General features: G+C 35.6%; 1 protein-coding gene and 1 pseudogene across 1 annotated transcript in view; both read right to left on the bottom strand.

Annotated features, from left to right (window-relative positions):
• Window positions 1-202: 202 nt before the first annotated feature.
• The window catches only part of LOC115032149 (triadin-like), a 74514-nt gene continuing 56042 nt past the window's right edge, over window positions 203-18674 (bottom strand). The window contains exons 11-12 of the mRNA XM_029482640.1: window positions 961-999; window positions 203-207 (exon numbers count right to left, since the gene is read on the bottom strand). Of these exons, the coding sequence (XP_029338500.1) occupies window positions 203-207; window positions 961-999 (44 nt within the window). The remainder of the gene's footprint in view (window positions 208-960; window positions 1000-18674) is intronic.
• Window positions 1266-1712, bottom strand: LOC110303553 (annotated as a pseudogene).

Here is an 18674-nt window from a genome sequence, read left to right as displayed (position 1 = left end):
AACAGTGATATAGACATGGAGCTTCAACAAGCATGTGCACACAGCTGCAAGAACCTACACATGTGCACACAAAAGCAAACATAAAGCCATAACACACACACACACACACACAGGATTCTCTAAGACAACTAATTATAAAGTTCTTAATATAAAGATTTGCATTTAATAAATATATCTCAAGGAAACTAGATAAGAAAGACATTTAATCTGAAGTGAAAAATCAGAGACACTATTAATGTAACAATATAAGTATAAGTAAGTTATATTATTAATGTCAATTGGTCTTTTATACATTCTGACTTGCAGGCACATATGGAATCCTGTGGAAGTAATTTTAAATCAGAGATAACACTAACAAAATATACTTGAGCCATCTTTTGATTTTCACTGCAAACTTTTAGTACTGTTTTATTTACTCAGAGTTTGCATACCATATTTTAACTGATAAGTGGAAAAGGGGAAAGATAGATCAGTACTAGAATTGTTTCTGATACAAAAGAAATGTATGTATGTATATGCATGTGTATATGTGCATATGTATATGTATGTGTGTCCAGGTCCTATTCTGTGTTTTTTAATTCTCTGGTTTCTCCCTTTATGAGAAGGCTTTTACTATAGTTAACTTTTTTGAAAGCAGTTCCTGATAAAATAAGAGATTTGCACTATTTGTTCAAGTTGTCTTCATACATGATAATGTTAAAGAATGTTTCTGAATATTTGCCAATAAATGTATCTAATAATTACTGTTAAATAATGCCATCCTAGTAATTTCCTTATACACAAAGAGGTGTATAGTTTAACAATTATGAAAGTGATATTTCTATCACATAAATGTTACTTAGAAATGTCATAACTATACCAAGACATCAAAAACATTAGACTAAAACAAACAAACCACAAAATGCAAAATATTGCATCCTTAAGAGAAAGTGTATAATAACCAACAGGTCACAAACTCACCTTTGTCTTTCTTTGAAGCTGGTGCTTCTTTGGAATCTTCTAGAGAAAAATAAAAAATAAATCAGAATCTAAGTGCTTTTTGTTTTTTTCTAATGGAAAATACTTTACTTAAAGGTTTTTGGGGGGAGGGGCAGTTAGAGGTCTCTCTAATCCTAAATGCAGCTTCCTCTTTATATATATATATATATATATATATATATATATATATATATATATATATATAATTTAATATTTATCTTTAAACTATAATACATGATTTGCAAAGGAGACTACACCAAACAGTGATCAAAGAAGAATCATCCGTTCTAAGCCTTTTCTTTTCTCTGGTCACTCAGAAAAATAATGTTATCAGCTATAATTGTTGTTGCTTGCCGCCTCCCATTGTTTTTTTCCGTTAATTTACTATAGTCCACTTTACCTAATATATTTCCTCAAATACACAATTCCCCGTTTTTCACATACTGATACGCCACATCTCTGAGGCCTGATCAAAGCACTGATATTCTGTTCCATGTTGTGATTTTAAGTGATGTCACACATTTGGTATACTGTACTGTCCCCTGATCACCACATCTCATTTGTTGCTAGAGAAAATATCGTGACTGGGTTTTTTCCTTCCTCCTGTCTCATGCCAGGGTCCTGACTTACTCAGCCAAATAAGTGAACACGATCATTAAAGAACCAAACTGCTGACTACTTCAGACCTGTCTTGCAAAGTGATGAAATACTTCTAACACAGGTCTTTGAAACATGGCTTTAGGTTTTTCTTACAAACTAATCTTTGAGCATTTTCCTTTGTTCTAGTTAGAGCTAAGTAAGCCTGGCTCCCCAGGCTCGCTGTGGGGATAAGTGGGTGCTTTTCCCCTAAAGTGGAGCTTGCAGGCAGCACAGGGAACCATGAGGACACTAGGACTCCTGTGAAGAGTCACATACCTCCTCCCGAGGCCCGCATATGCTCATGCACTCCAGGCATACAAATTTGTGTCCTTAAATGCAGTTTCTAAACGCAGTCAAGCTTTCTGACTTGGGAAATAGATGTGGTGGGAGCAGCATTAAGCTTCTGTAAAAACAGAGGCATGATAGACAGGAAGCATGATATTAAATGTTTCTAATAATCTGCTCCATCCCCCATGACTTCATTTCTTATAGACAGGATAAATTTTGGGTTGAAAGTTTTGCGGGTGGGTTGGTGTTTTTAATGCTCCACTGGGGTTCTTGCCTGGCTACAGAATATGGCCTCTTCAGGTTTCTTTTTTTTTTTTTTTTTTCCAGTCCTGACTTCCTTTTTTTTTTAATTTTTAATATTTTTATTACATATTTTCCTCAATTACATTTCCAATGCTATCCCAAAAGTCCCCCATAGCGCCCCCCACTTCCCTACCCACCCATTCCCATTCTTTTGGCCCTGGCATTCCCCTATATTGGGGCATATAAAGTTTGCAAGTCCAATGGGCCTCTCTTTCCAGTGATGGCCGACTAGGCCATCTTTCGATACATATGCCGCTAGAGACAAGAGCTCTGGGGTTCTGGTTAGTACATCATGTTGTTCCAACAATAGGGTTGCAGATCCCTTTAGCTCCTTGGTTACTTTCTCTAGCTTCTCCATTGGGAGCCCTGTTTCATATCCCTAGGATAGGGAGTTATAGCTAAGATCACCCCCATTGATTCTTGCTCACCTGTCTTATTCTAGGTCTCTTTCCGCCACCCCACCTCCTCACCCTCATCACTTGCAGATTTTCATTCATTGTCATGATCATATAGCTTCTTTGGCCTCAGTGCTAGAGGAAACCCCGAGCCTCACAGAGAGTTGAAGTGCCACTGGCCTGTTTTCTAGGGAAGAGAGGTAATCCCTGTTAAAGGGTTGTTCAACTCTCCAAAGGGGTCGTGATGCACAGGTTGAGAACCACAGCTCTAAAGGAAACTAGCAGAATCCTAATACTAAACAAATAGATTTGGCTTGTTAATTATGTCTGATACCATAGATGTCAAGAAGGGAGAACAGTCCTAGAAAGGCAGTGAATCCACAGCAAAAAAAAAAAAAAATGTTTTAGAACCGCTAGGCATTGTCACTGATCGTTGCAACTCCGAGTTCCATGATGAAATTTAAGCCATGTATTTAAAATAAAATGTAGAGTAAGGAGATCCAGGAAGCAGGGAGTTAGAACTGATGGAATGGTAAAGGATTGTTGAGAAAATGTTTGTAGAAGAATGGTTATATGGAAGCTCCAGGAAGCTAGCAAGGCACTAAGAATGATACAAAAGAATAGAGGTACATATCTGAGTCCTGCTTACAAGATACACAGGAACAGAGACTGAGGGAATGGCCACAATGGCTGCCCTAAATTGAGACCCATCCCACGGGCAAGAACCAATTCATGACACTATTAAAGATACACTCTTATGCTTGCAGACAGGAACCTACCATAACTGTCCTCTGAGAGGCTCTACCAGCAGCCAATGGAAAAGGTGCACATAACCATGGCCAAAGGGGAGATCTGGGAGTCTTAGGGAATAGTTGGGGGAAGGATTGAGAGACCCACAGGAAGAACAACAGAGTCAACTAACCTGGACCTTGTGGGTTCCCAGAGACTGAATTACCAACCAAAGAGCATGTATGGGCTAGACATAGGCTCAGTGCACATATATAGCAGATGATCAGCTTGGTCTTCATGCAAGTCCCCAAGCAATAGGAGCAGAGGCTCTCCCTGAATCCGTTGTCTGCCTCTCTGTGGATCCCATTCCCCTAAATGGACAGCCTTATCTGGCCTCAGTGGGTGACGAAGGGAATAGTCCTGCTAGGGAGTAGGGGGAGTAATGGGGGTGATATCTAGAGAGGGCCTTTCCCTACTCAACAGAGAATGACAGGGGAATATGGGAAGGCTCTGTGTGAGGGGGTACTAGAAGGGGCTGGTATTGGGGTGTAAAGTAAACAAATAAATAAATTTAATAGAAAAAGACAGTGAAACTGAAAGAGATGATAGATGATAAGGAGCTCATAGTGATGGCATGGATGGTTAATTTTGTCTTCCCTACTTTAAGTCAGATTTCTGTAGGGGGGACCAAAGTACACAGAGGACAACTTTAAAATATGAAATTTGAAAGCATTATTAGTTAGCCCTATTGTACTGGGCTTGAGTAAGATTGGACATCAGAGTAATATGGGCATATGACCGAGGATGGTCACTTTATGGGACAAGTGCCAGGAAAAGACAACGATATCTGTGCTAACTGCATCTCTCATTTCTATTCTTTATTTCATGTGTGCATCAAGCCTATGACATGATACTGTTGATGTTTTGAACACATCTTGCTGGTCTAGCTGATCCTCTCTAACTGAATTCACAGAGACACTGAGACACACGGTTCCCTAATCTTGAGACACATTCTAATCTAGTCAAATTAGCAATCAATATTAACCATTACACATTTTTAAATATACAAATTTCCCCTACAGTGTTCATAACAGCTCTGATTATTCTTAGCAAACACAATAAATAAATAAAATCTAACTAAATAATGTATGCATTGCTATCCACACAGTCTCTGTATCTTTTCTCTGCTAGCAATGTTTGAATTGCTGCAGTTCCAAGAGATACTCATTATTAAGCATCTGGGAACCTTAGGCACAAACACAAAGGAAATTTAGCCTGGAGTTTTTTGTTTAGTTTTGTTTTTATTCTCCACTCCTGTTGTTTCATTAGATTCAATGCAGTACTTTCTATTTCTAGAGATATCCAGTGCTTCAAATTTTTCTTCAACTGACTTTCTGAATTGCTTAGAACAAGTTAATACAATAATATATTCTATGAATTTTTATTTTCCCAAGAAAGTCAATGCATCCACCATGGTCCAGAACTAGAGTTAGCAGCTAGTTTATCTTAGCCCTTAGGTGGGAGAGGCTCCTCTTATACATTCAATTATTCAAAATGACCATGAGATTTAAAGAAAATTAACTGCCAGACTAAAATAGACACAGCCTTCTTGAAATAATAAAGTATGCAGAGGCACTCATATTTGGAATTGTGCACACATCACATAGTGAAGACAAAAATGTTGAATAAGCTTTTATAGTTCTTTCAGAGTATCCTTGCAGTCACTGAGAGTAAGATGACTGTCTTAAGGAGACTGTCAGAAAAACTTAACATCACCCATAAATGAATGAGCTCCAGTTGCTGTGACCCAGAGACTAATAAGGAACAGTGGCAAACATTTCACCAAATGAATCTCTACATTGAATTTCTCAGGATCAGCAAAGAGGAGACTGTTCAGAATGATATTCATGTAGCTGATACACCAATGACTTCAGTCAAATGTGGATATTCCATGGATAACTTGTAGAACAAAATGAATTTAATTACATTTGCTCCAAGAGTTAAGATGGTTTCAAACCAAACCTAAAAGACAGAAAAAAATATTCTCCCTAGTTATTCATTTTATAATTTTACTCGCATTAATACTAAAGTGGAATCTGCCCCTAGCATGGAGAGTAGCAGATCTACATGAATGTCAGTGCCATAGTCCTTATTATTACCTTCAAACCCCCTGGAACTAAATGATCAATAATCTTCATTATACACCAAACTATATATTTACATACACATGCTATTTTATGTTATTTAATGTTCCCAAATTTTAAACTAGATATCACTACAATGCAAAAATTTAAGAGAAACCTAGACATATTAAATACGTTTTCCAAATTTATGGTGCTTTATTTGAAGATTTCTGAAGTTGTGACCCCCCAGTAGCAAGAGCCCTGACCCATGAAACAATTTGTAGAAATTTGATATTAATTTCATTATGTCAAAATATTGATACTACTATTTTCAACATTCCATCCCCCAAAAATCAGCCTCCAAGTAATTAAAATTTAAGATTTTATAATAGGATACTCTAAATTTTTAGTTATACATTTAGCTATTAAAATAGTCCAAATCTCTGACTGATAATACTTCTCTTTTTAATTACAAGTGTATGATAATGTTCAGTTAATATCAGGTTTAGAGAAAAATAAGAATTTTCAGGCATTAGTAGTTCTAATGATATGCTCCATTGAACACCTAAGAGATTATTCACCAAATGAACAGCACAAAAGAGAAGACTCCATATTATTGAGGTTCTGAGCTCAAAGATGATAAATATAATTTCATCTTATTCTTGAGAAGACTTCAGCAGGTGAGACATGGGCCCCTGTGTTGTACAGGATTGTCCATTGTCAGTTAAAACTCACCATGTAGGGTACAGAGTCTGAGATGCTTTGTGATCATGGAATAGGGCAATGAAAATACATTTGGAAGATTCTGAAAATATAGCAGCAATAAAATTTAAATATTCTCCATGCCTCTCAATGTAATAGAATAGATAAATACCAAAACACATACATTTAACAAAATTAAAGGAACCCACAAATATCTGTGAGTGGAAACAATGATTAAAACAAAGTGAATCGGGGCTGGTGAGATGGCTCAGTGGGTAAGAGCACCCGACTGCTCTTCCGAAGGTCCAGAGTTCAAATCCCAGCAACCACATGGTGGCTCACAACCATCCGTAACGAGATCTGGCGCCCTCTTCTGGTGTGTATGAAGACAGCTACAGTGTACTTACATATAATAAATAAATCTTAGAAAAAACAACAACAACAACAACAAAAAACAAAAAACAAAGTGAATCAAATGCATGAAGGAAGAGTTGAGGCAAACAATCAGGAATGAGAGACTGGAGAACAGCAATTTCCAAAAGGTGAACAGATATCTTCCTGAGTGTATAACACTGTCTGTCATGAGACCATTTGTTGACATTGGGCAGGAATCTTTCTCCAGTTCAAAAAAGGCAAAATGGCTGCCTTGAGAGCTGAAACTACAGAAGCAAGCAGGGTACCTTTAACTTCTGGGAACTAGCTAGCCGTAGTTCATTTACACGATGAACCTCACCAATGATAAGACAATTGAAACAAAGACCAGCAAGAAAAATGAGAGGACACTGTCATTTTTAAATGTAATTTTCCAGTGGGATCTTAGTTGATTTTTCAATGATCCTACAGTAAATGTCCTTGGATTTTAGCACAAATCTGTCAGGAACCATCAAAGGACAAGCTAGCAGCTGATCTTCCTGAGATGACTTCACCTTAGATTAAAATCTACAACAAAGCTCTGATAGGCATGCCCCATGGGAAAATCATTTTAGAAAAGATTCCTGCTATTAATATGATTTTACTGTTATTATTACATATATAACTAGGTATACATATATCACTAGGTATTAGCCCACCCCATTTTGAGCAGATCTCTGCAGAAATATGAAGATGTACTCTCTTGTAGTGATGCTGTGTAGACAAATAGGTGACTTTTTAATTCTTAATGCTGATCCTGTAAGAATTTCTAAAATCGTATCAGTATTTTTTTATTAAACTTTTTTTAAATATATATAATGGTACTGCTATTAGGTCCTTTTCTGATAGTCAAAACTGCAACTCTGCCAGTCTCCAATTGTGTCACAAGTTAATTAATTCTAGATAGTAACCAGACTTTTACTACTTAGAGCACATTCCAAGAGGTTATAAAATCATTAACCAAAGGTTATAAAAAGGAACTAACGATTTATTAGGTGCTAGGACAGAAGATAAAAATATTGACTGTGTTTACCTATACAAAACTTAACTAATAACTTAGTTATGGTTTTCAATTCTCAATGCACTTGTGGACCTGTGACAGGTAATGACTGTTACTCCTAATGGATATGGATGTAAAACATTCTATGTTGTAAACTTCTTATCTGATTTATGATTTGAATTTATGTAAACTTGTGATGAACCTTTTCCCATGTGGTCATATATCCTGAAAGATGTATAATTGGTGAGGACAAAGAGAGGAGTCAGAACTGAGCCGAGGAGAACTTTTTAGACAGAATAATTTTTAGACAGATCTGAACAGAAGTTTTAAAAACAGAACTGAAATCTGGGCATGGTGGCACACACCTTTAATCCCAGCAGTTGGGAGGCAGAAACCCTGTCTAAAAAAAAACAAAAAAAAAAACAAAACCAAAACAGAACTGAAGATTTTTTTTTTCTAATCAGGACACAAGAGAACTTTTGAGACAGAACTGCGCTCAAGAACTTAAAGGCATAGCATTGGGAGTAAGAGCATCACTGTGAGATCAGAGCAGGAAGGGAGAGGAGCAAAACTGGAAGGAGAATACAGAGTGGAATAACTTAGAAACTATCAATAACATAAAAAAACCAAGAGGGCTATATACAGAATGCAGAGGGGAAGAAAAAAAGAAGAAGAAGAAGAAACTGCAGAGAGCAGAAGAAACAGGCAGACATCTCCTTACCATGGGATAGGACAGGTCTTTTCTTAATAACAAGGCAGGCTTAGTTTTACAAAAAGGAACAAAGCTTTCCTTCTTACAAACTTGAGTTTAATGCATTTAGCATTAAACAGGTAAAAGCTTTTTCTTTCTCTATTCAATCAAGATTGGAGCTCATTAATAGTGAGTTCTTTCTGCACTGGTGCCTGGTCTTTTGCTTTAAATGCATATGTAAGTGTGTGTGTGTGTGTGTGTGTGTGTGTGTGTGTGTGTGTGTGTGTGTGTGTGTAAGTATGCAACTGTGAGAATGTATGCAAACTGTGACCAACTGGTTGAATGGAAATGTATAAATGTGCATTGTGAATCTGTATATGAATTTATGTGAGTTTATGCCTATTTGCTTATGTAAAAGTTTTCCCTTCTGTAAGCATTATTCTCTTCTCCTTGTTCAATAGAAGTTTATTGCCCCAAACTTCCCCCTAGCCTGACAAGCAAGAGGCATCTGGACCAAAGGGAAAAGGCTCTAGCAATTAATCCTTAATCTCCTTCTGTTTTAGGATGAGGTGCTAAATGCCAGAGACTGCAAAGAGAGGAGGGCTAATTTTTCCCTTACCCCTTTTAGGATCTTAACATTTCCCCCCTTTTTCTAGAGAGCTTTCACAACTTAGATTTTACAACTAAGAAATAAATGCTTCTTTTTTACAACTAAGAAATAAATTCACTTCAAAGTTTCCCTTTTTCTTCCTGCAACTTCTACTAGCAGCCGGAAAGTTAAAGCAGTGTGGTTACTGCTGAGATAGAAAAAAGGCTACAGTTCTTAATCACCCTCCCTCCAGTAGGCTATAGGTGTTAATGGCCTAAACCAGCAGCGTTTAACCCTCAGAATTAGCAAGAAATTTTTTAGGACTTTTTAGAAGTTATAGCCAGATCAGAGTCCTACTCTGTGTCCTGTTTCAACATGCTCCAGGCCAGAAGCCTCCGGACACAAATCCTTTGTATTATTCTAACATGTAGCTGTACCTAAGGTGATGTATCTATTCTTCTGTTGAAGGTATGTGGTTCCAGTTTGGCCAGTTACTAGGTTAGTTCTATAAATATTCATGCATAGCCTTTTGAGAGAGCATAAGTTTCCATTCCTTTCATCCTCCATAGAGGTAATAGTGGAGTTTTAATGTAAACCCGATATTATAAAACAAACAAACAAACAAACAAAAAACTATGATATCAGACCATTTTGCATTCCCAACAGCAATTAAAATTTTCAAAAATTTGTAATTAAATTGTAATTGTAAATATGTAATTGTAAACTATGTAATTAAGTTATAATTTAAAAATTACTTATGAAATGGTATGTAATAGTGAACTAATCTATATTTTATTGATATCTAATGATGTTTAATATTTTCTAACACTTAATGTTTGCTTATACATGATCTTTCGCAATTAATGTTGAAATCTTTAATTCTGAATTTCTTAAAATTAATTTGTAATCATATTAAGTCATATGTAATAGGTATTAATTCCTTTGGGACAATCATATATATATATATATATATATATATATATATATATATATATATATATGGTCTGAGAAAGAAATTATGGAAACAACACCCTTCACAATAGTCACAAATAATATAAAATTGGGGTAACCTTGTCCAAACAAGTGAAAGATCTGTGTGACAAGAACTTCAAGTCTCTGAAGAAAGAAATCAAAGATGACCTCAAAAAATGGAGAGACCTCCTATGCTAACCGATTGGTAGAATTGACAGTAAAAATGGCCATCCTAACAAAAGTAATCTACAGGCTCAACACAATCCCTGTCAAAATTACAACACAATTCTTCAAAGACATGGAAAGAGAAATTCTCAAATTCATCTGGAAAAATAGAAAACTTAGAATAGCAACAACAATTCTTAACAATAAAAGAACTTCTGGGGGAAATCACCATTCCCTGATCTTAAGTTATACTACAAAGCAATAGTGATAAAAACTGCATGATATTAGGAGAGAGACAGATACTTTGATCAATGAAGTAGAATGAAAGACCCAGGAATAAAAACCACACACTTATGGACACTTGATCTTTGACAAAGAAGCCAAAAATATACAATGGAAAAAAAAGCATCTTCAAAAATTGGCACTGGACTAACTGCCAGTCTGTATGTAAGAAAAAAAGAAAAAGAAACTAGAACCATATTTGTCACTTTGTACAAAACTCAAGTCCTAGTGGTTCAAAAAACCGCTACATAAAACCTGATCCACTGAATCTAATAGAAGAGAAAATAAGAAAGAACATCTAACTCATTAGCATGGGGAGGAAATTTCCTGTTTAATCAGAACTCCATTGGCTCAGGTTCTAAATCAAAAATTTTCATGAAAATGAAAAGCATCTGTATGGCAAAGAACATAATCAATAGGACAAATCAGCAACCTAGAGATTGGGAAAAAACCTTCACTAACCCCACATCAGATAGAGGACTAATATCTAAAATATATAAAGAACTCAAGAAGAAACAACACAATCAAAAATGGGGTATAGAGCTAAACAGGGTATTCACAGTAGAGGAATGTTGAAGAGAAGCATTTAAGGGAATGTTCAAAGTTCCTAGTGACCAGGGAAATGCAAATCAAATGATCCTGAGATTCCACGTTACACAAATCAGAATGACTAAGATCAAAACCTCAGATGACAGCACATTTGGCAAGAATATGGAGAAAGAACACTCCTCCATTGCTGGTGGGATTGCAAACTGATACAGTCACTCTGAAATTTAATCTGAACATTTCTCAGAAAATTGGAAACAGATCTACCAGAAGACTATACCACTCGGGAATATACCCAAAAGATGTCCTATGTTCAGAGTTGTCATATGTTTGATAACCATAATCTGGAAACAACATAGAAATCCTACAGTGGAAGAATGGACACAAAAATGTGGTTGATTTACACAATTGAATACTACACAACTATTAAGAATGAGGACATCATAAGTTTTGCAGGCAAGTGGATGGAACTAGAAAATATCACCCTTTGTGAGGTAACTGAGACTCAAATGACATGCATGGTATATTGTCACTAATAAGTGGATATTAGCCAAAAAGAGTACACAATAGCCAGGATACAAGAAGGTTCCACAGAATTCAAAAAGGTTAACAATGTGAAGATCCCAAGAAAGGATGCCTCAATCCCACTTGGGAGAGAGAAGAAAGCAATCACAGGAGGCAGAGGGAGGGAGGGACCTAGGTGGGAGTGGAGTCAGGATGGGGCAAAGGGAAACATGATTAGGTATTGCTGGGAAGAGACAGAAGTGAAGCCCTGAGGGTCAGCAGAAAGTCTGGAAACAGAGAATCTTCTTTAATAGGAAAGAGTTGGGGAACCCTCTAGAATACACAAGAGTCCTTGGAGGTGAGAGACTCTTAGGACTCAAAGGGAGGAGCCTTAGATGAAATGCCCTACAGTGGAGAGAGGGAATTTGCAGAGTCTACCTCCAGTAGAAAGACAGGGCATCAATTGAAGAAATGGGGTTGCCATCCCAGAGTCAAAAACTCTATGCAGGATTGTTCCTGTCTAAAAGAGCTACAGGGACAAAAATGGAGAAGAGACTGAGGGAAAGGAGGTCCTGAGACAGGCCCAAATTGGGATCCAGATCAAGGGGAGGGTCCAATGCCTGACACTGTTAGTGATGCCATGGTGTGCTTTTAGACAGGAGCCTAGCACGGCTGCCTTCCAAAAGACCTGGTGTTGTATGGGTAGTGGAGTAGGGACATCCTCTTGGATTCAGGGGAGGTGGTATGGAATGAGGAAGGCAGACTGGAATGGGGGTAACAACTGAACTGTAAAATAAGATTAAAAAATAATACAAAAATAAAACAAATTTAAAAAATTAACTTATAATCATTTTAATTCATGTGTAATAGGCATTAATTCCTATTAAATTCCTTTGTGACAATCTTTTACACACATATTTATATATAAATATACATACACACACATATATATATATATTGAAGTTCAAGGATATCCTCACCTATACAATAATTTCAAAATTGAGCTTTTATATATACATGCACATATGTATAAATATATAAATATGTAAATATTTGAGTTCAGCCTTGAAGTTACTATGTAGGTGACGATAACCTTGAATTCTTATTCTCCTGCCTCTACATCCCAAGTGCCTCCATTACAAGCATGTATCACCACAAAGTATTTATGTGGTACTGGTGTTTGAATCACAATTTCTATACAATGAGTACTCTACCAAGTTGCTCCCCTAGTCGTAAACAATAAACTAAGAAAAATTAAAAATTCTTCTTCATATATGTGGTATATATGTCTATGTATATATGTATATATATATGTATATATGTATATATATGTATATATATATATATATATATATATTTACCTTTCACCAACAAACTGTAGTGAACCTGTAGTATAGCAAATGCTGAGAGAAAAGATACCCTCACAGAAAGAAAGGGAAGTTAAATTTGCCAACGAATTCCCCTAAGCTTCTCTCAAGATGCAACTGGAGACCCAACTTCTGTTGTTACATGGTCAATGACAAAAGGCTTTCAGAATGAGAATAACAGAATTCATCCATAATAACATCACTTGGGAGGCTGGTAGGGAAGGCTCACCAGTTGGAGGTTATCCTGAACTAATAGTAAAACCTTGTCTCATTCTCCACACCACCTGCTATACTGTAAACACAATAAAAGGTTAATTGTGAAATACTAGAGAATAATTACTCTTTAAAAAGCTGAGTGGGGGTCCCATATAACTTTGCTGACGGTGATTCTAAAGAAGATTCCACTGGAAGGCAAACATATTGACAGATTAGAAGGAGTTAAACTGACCTAAGTATAGATATATATTGACTCAGACTATAGATTAAGTTAGTATGTTAAAGTTTTGTAGTTTTTGGATATGCTTGGCACAGGGAGTGGCACTATGAGGAAGTATGCCAGTTTGGGGGAGTGGGCTTTGAGACCCTTCTTGTGGCTGCCTGGGAGAAGTCTTCTCCTAGCACCATTTGGAACAAGATGTAGAACTCTCAGGTCCTTCAGAGCCATGCCTGCCTAGAGACTGTCATGCTTCAGCCTTGATTTTATTATTTTCCATACTGAACTGAAGAACCTGTAAGCTAGCCCCAATTAAATGTTGTTCTTTATAAATGTTGCTTTGGTGTTTCTTCACAGCAATGGGAACCCTAAGACAGGCTTTTAAAGACTACAGTTACAGAATACACTTACCATATAAATGGTTAGATGTGACTGGATTTGTATGCTTTAAGAAATCATTAGAAAAAATGTACAATGCATTAACTGTATATGGTAAGTTTTAAAGATGATTTTGTAAGTAACAGAGATAAGGGAGATATCTTCCATATTGGTAGAGGCTACTAAATAGAACAACATATTTTATAATGAAATAATAGGCTTTGAGATGAGAAAAGACCTTTATTTTGAAGAGAGCACAATTAAGTTAGAATTTCTTTAAGGTAGAGCAACTCTATAAAAGACTGAATTAGGTCAATACAAAAACACAGGGGAACCTAATAAGCATAAGTCTAAGTGAAAAATCTCAAAACACATCCTCTAACCTGTGACATGGTTTCCATGTTCACAAACAGATGCATAGTCTTAAGGACAGTATGAAATCCAAAATGAGTACAACAAACCTGGGAGTCAAAACTGAAGTTCTGTTAGTCCTTCTCTCTGATAAAATGTCAAGGAATGTGACTAAGTGGAAGCCACACTGCTGATGGCAGTGTATGGTTTGTGTGATCTTATATAATGAACTAGGTTTTGAAACAGAATTATCACAGTTTTGTTGAAAAAGTTTGGAAATGTGTATTTCTAAGATTATATAATGCTAAAACTAAAACTTTAGAGTTTGCAAACATGATTATGAAGACATAAAACTCAAATTATTATAATAAGAACTGAGAGCAAGAACAGTAATACCACTCAACAGAAATACAAAGGATGCCAAATAAGTAATATATTAACACTTATTCATGATAGGTCAGATAAAATGAAATTCTTCTTTTAATTAACAAATTTTCCTGGAGCTATTTGTAACATGAAAATAATCCACCTTCTTTTCTTTATAATACTTTATTAAAAATGCTATTATAGTGTTTGTTAATATGTACACTGCACTGCTAGTTGTTAAGAATTAAAGTTAAAAACATTTAAAAAATGAATGTTTTTGGAAAGATATATAAAACTGACTCGAGAAAAAATAGGTTGAACTAATTTGTAATAAGTAAAATAATTATATTGACAATATATCAACAGCAAACACAATTCTTGCAAAATTAAGATGCATGTTCTATAGAACATTTTAAAGAATTATTGCTACAGTCTTCCAAAACGTCAAAGGGAGGACATATATGTTTCTCCTTATTCTATAAAGCATCCTCATTCTGAAATCAAACCCAGAACAATATGTCTTAAAAACACTACTGATCATTATTCTGTAAATTTTTATAGATTGGGATGTAAAAATGTCACTAACAAGTTGACGCCTTTGATGTATAAAATCTATACAACAGCCAAGTAAGATGTATTCTAGAAGTGAATTTCAGTTTAACATCTAAAAACTCAGTCACTGCATTATTTCATTGCTATGTCTGTAGATAATATTATTTGCCACAATTCTGTACCACTATATCATAATTGACAAACAAGGAGGAGTAAAGTGGAGTTGTCTCAATGAACAATAGTTGTCTCTCTCTTAAATCTTCATTTTACTACTTCTTTCTACAATTTCATGTTCTGTTGATTATTTTAGAAATGAGAATGACTCCATTTTCCCTTTGATTTAAACAAGTCCTAATCTCACTTACTGAAAAGATTCACAGGCAGCCATACTTTAGGTCCTATGTAGACAGCATCTGAGACCAGTCACTCCTGCCCTTCAAACACTTCTAACAGACAAGAGGAAAAGATTTACTAGCTATTAATTTTTACTATGCCACTTGTTCCTTGTTTGGATTTTGGCCACATTTTAAAAAAATGAATTAAGATATGTTGGCATGACGCTTATCATTCCAACTCATTTGGTCAAGTGGACAGCACATCAAGTACATGTGGTTGACATATATTGTACAGTAATAAAATCAACTCACTTCCTTAAAATGAAAAGGCCAATATGTTTTCATTAATTAATTGTAAGGTAACATTAATAACATTAACTAAAAAAAAAAAAAAGAAAAAAATAACATTAACTAATTTTAGAAGTGAACTAATTTTTATCTTTCAGGATAAATGTCATCACTTCACAAAAGACCATAAACTCATTCATTTAAGAATTAGGGCTAAGGATTAGAGCAGCATAAGGAAAAGAGTGTGTTTTCTGTGCTTAAAAACTTTAAAAAATTAATTTTTTGTGTGACTCAGTTGCTGCTTACCTATTCACTGAATCATTAATAGTAAAACTGTTATTTGAAATGTTATATATTGCTTCAATCATAAATTAAATTCCCCTTCTGGATTGATGGAGATATTGAAATATTTCAGTGTAGGGATGCTCATAAAATTATTAATGATTTAATGCCAAATACTATATATTTGTTATATAGTTAATTATATTCTTTAAAATAATTAATAGACAGACATTTCAGAGGTGAATATCCAGACCAATGTATATACATTCAGGGAAAAGCATTATCATACTACTGAAATTCTTATTTAATTATGCCTGGAGCTCTTTTAACACTTTGTGGTAATTTCTAGGTAACTTGACACTGACAAGTTAAGCCATCCTACTCTAATATGGAAGCAAACTATTTATTTTACCACATTCATAGAAGATGAAGATCTTAAATTTATATACTAAACTAAAACAAAACCCAGAACACATATGATTTAATGTGGGTCAAGTAGAACCATGTCACCAGACAGAAAAAACTGGTAAGGTCAACCATATTAAAGAACTGTGGCAATTCTCATAATTGAGAACTGTAGGCATTTGTATCTGCCCCTGACCAGATTCCTATCCTGGAGCAGGTGACCACAAAATCCAACTAAGAGGACTATGATAACTGGTCACATAGCATAGATTCGAAAGCAGTCCATGCTAACAAGTTATCTAAATGATCTTGCCACAAGGGTTTAGCTAATAAATTTCCCTTCCCGGAGATTCCTTCCTGCAAAAATATTTAATCTGTGTTTCACCCTTCGTAAATTGTATGTACACTTTTCACCATGAATAAACAATTTGGACAAGCAAGGATTATCTTTTTCATCAAGAATCACCATTGGTGGACTAGCCTTCCTTATGGAGCCTTACTACCTAACTGTGTCCCACAGAGGGCCCCTCATGTCTTGTTGCCTCAGAGTTAGATAGAAAACCACAGCCTTAGTCCCAGTCTGAACCTTTTCTCACCCAGAGAAACACAGACTGGTACCTCTATCTTAGGCTGCATTTTGTCTCTCCTGAGTGGGTGTTGGCCTGCTACTTACAAGCACCTAGATGGTGGAATGGAAGGGACATAACCTAGTACCCTACTTTTCATTTCTCTGGGCAGAGATCACACACCCCAGCTTCGAGATGAAATGCAGACCCATAGTTTAATCCATAATCCTGTTTGAGACATGGAATATACCACTCTGGTGTATAAGTTGCATTGTTGCCTCCCCTCAGAATCTTTGCTATTCTATTATTGAAGCCCTGATTGTGAGAATGCAGACCACTGGGAAGTCTTCAGGCATGGCAGAATGAGCACTCTAAAGCAGTAGAGTGCAGCTTGTGCTTCTTCTCAAATTATGTTTTTTTTTTTCAATTGACTTAAAATTTATTTTGATTATTAACATGTCCATTACGAATTGTCTTTACAAAAGGTTTTATATTTTCTTTTCAAACTATGAGAAATGTTTTTGTAGAACTTGTAAAGGGTCATAAATACAAAACTCTGGGTTCTACATTAGTATTTTACAAACATTGTACATGACCTTGATCATGTCATCTTTCCTCATCTTAGCTATGTGTTTACAAAATAAAAATAATTTTAAGGCAACTCCTCCAGTCAAAAATACCTATGATGATTAAATAGATAGTAGAGTTTTCCTTATCTTATTAACACTCTCAAAGTTGAAAGGATTTTAACAAAAGAAGAAATATTGATTGTATCAATTGAATTGTCATAGTCACATCATATAATCTAAATTAATATAAAATTTCAATCATTCATATTAACATCAATTTGATGAAATGTGACAATATGGAAGTCATCAATTAGTCATCAGCATATTAATAAAAAAGTTCTTATGTACAGTGTTGATTAGATCTACACATGAAACTCAGCATTCTAAAGTAGTGATTATCTTGCTTTATAAAAGCAATGCTTTTATGCATAGTTGCCTCACAAAATAAAATAAATATTCTACAGTATTATTTATTTTATATATACAAATTCAATCATATCACAAGCCATGATATGAAAATGTGAGATACAATAAAAGCAAACTGATTTTCTTTTCATATTTATTTATTTATTTATTTAGATATACAACATTGCCTAGTTGGTCATCAATGGGAGGAGAGGCCCTTGGTCCTGTGAAGGCTCTATGACCCAGTATAGGGGAATGCCAGGACCAGGAATGGGAGTGGGTGTGTTGGGTAGTAGGGGGAGGGGAAAGGGGATAGAGGATTTTTGGAAAGGAAAAAAAAAAAACTATGCACTTTTTTATTAGATAGTGTTTCTTCCCATTAGCACTACGGGCAGTTTTTTATAAGTATTGAAACACAACAGGTAAAAGGGGACCTAATCTGTTAGTTTAGTTTGAGAATCTGATCTAGGCAGCAGACAAAAACTGTAGGTATTTATTTCAAACATCATTATTCCTTAGATCTCCTTTAGCAAGACAAAAGTAATGACAAGTATATTAGTATATTTGTCATACTCAAAACATGGTCATCCATATCTCAATGTACTAAATAAGGCCAAGAAGATTGACAAATACAGTAGTCATTGCTTGCTACAAGTGATATTTACTGTACTCTGTCTTATAAATCTCCCACTTTGATCATTTACTTCAGTCCTACTGATCCTATCCATTCCTCAAGGGACTGCTAACTCCACAGCATGTGTTCTTATGATCCTTGGCTTTAGGGGCTATAGAGACAGGGCTGGTATAGAGAAAGTAGCTTCCTAGGGCTCTTCTTGAGGATCAATAAATTTTGTCCTTATATCTGTGAAAAAATTCATTAGTCTCATATTTTTAATTGCTGGCGACTATATGAGGTTTTATTAATTTCAGTCAAAGAAGTTTTGAATGACATACTTGGTGAGAGCCGGGCGTGGTGGCGCACGCCTTTAATCCCAGCACTCGGGAGGCAGAGGCAGGCGGATTTCTGAGTTCGAGGCCAGCCTGGTCTACAAAGTGAGTT

Source organism: Mus caroli, chromosome 10 (assembly GCF_900094665.2).
Source record: "Mus caroli chromosome 10, CAROLI_EIJ_v1.1, whole genome shotgun sequence".
NCBI classification, from domain to species: Eukaryota; Metazoa; Chordata; class Mammalia; order Rodentia; family Muridae; genus Mus; species Mus caroli.
Note: the sequence above shows the minus strand (reverse complement) of the source record. Positions and strands in the feature narration are given on the sequence as shown.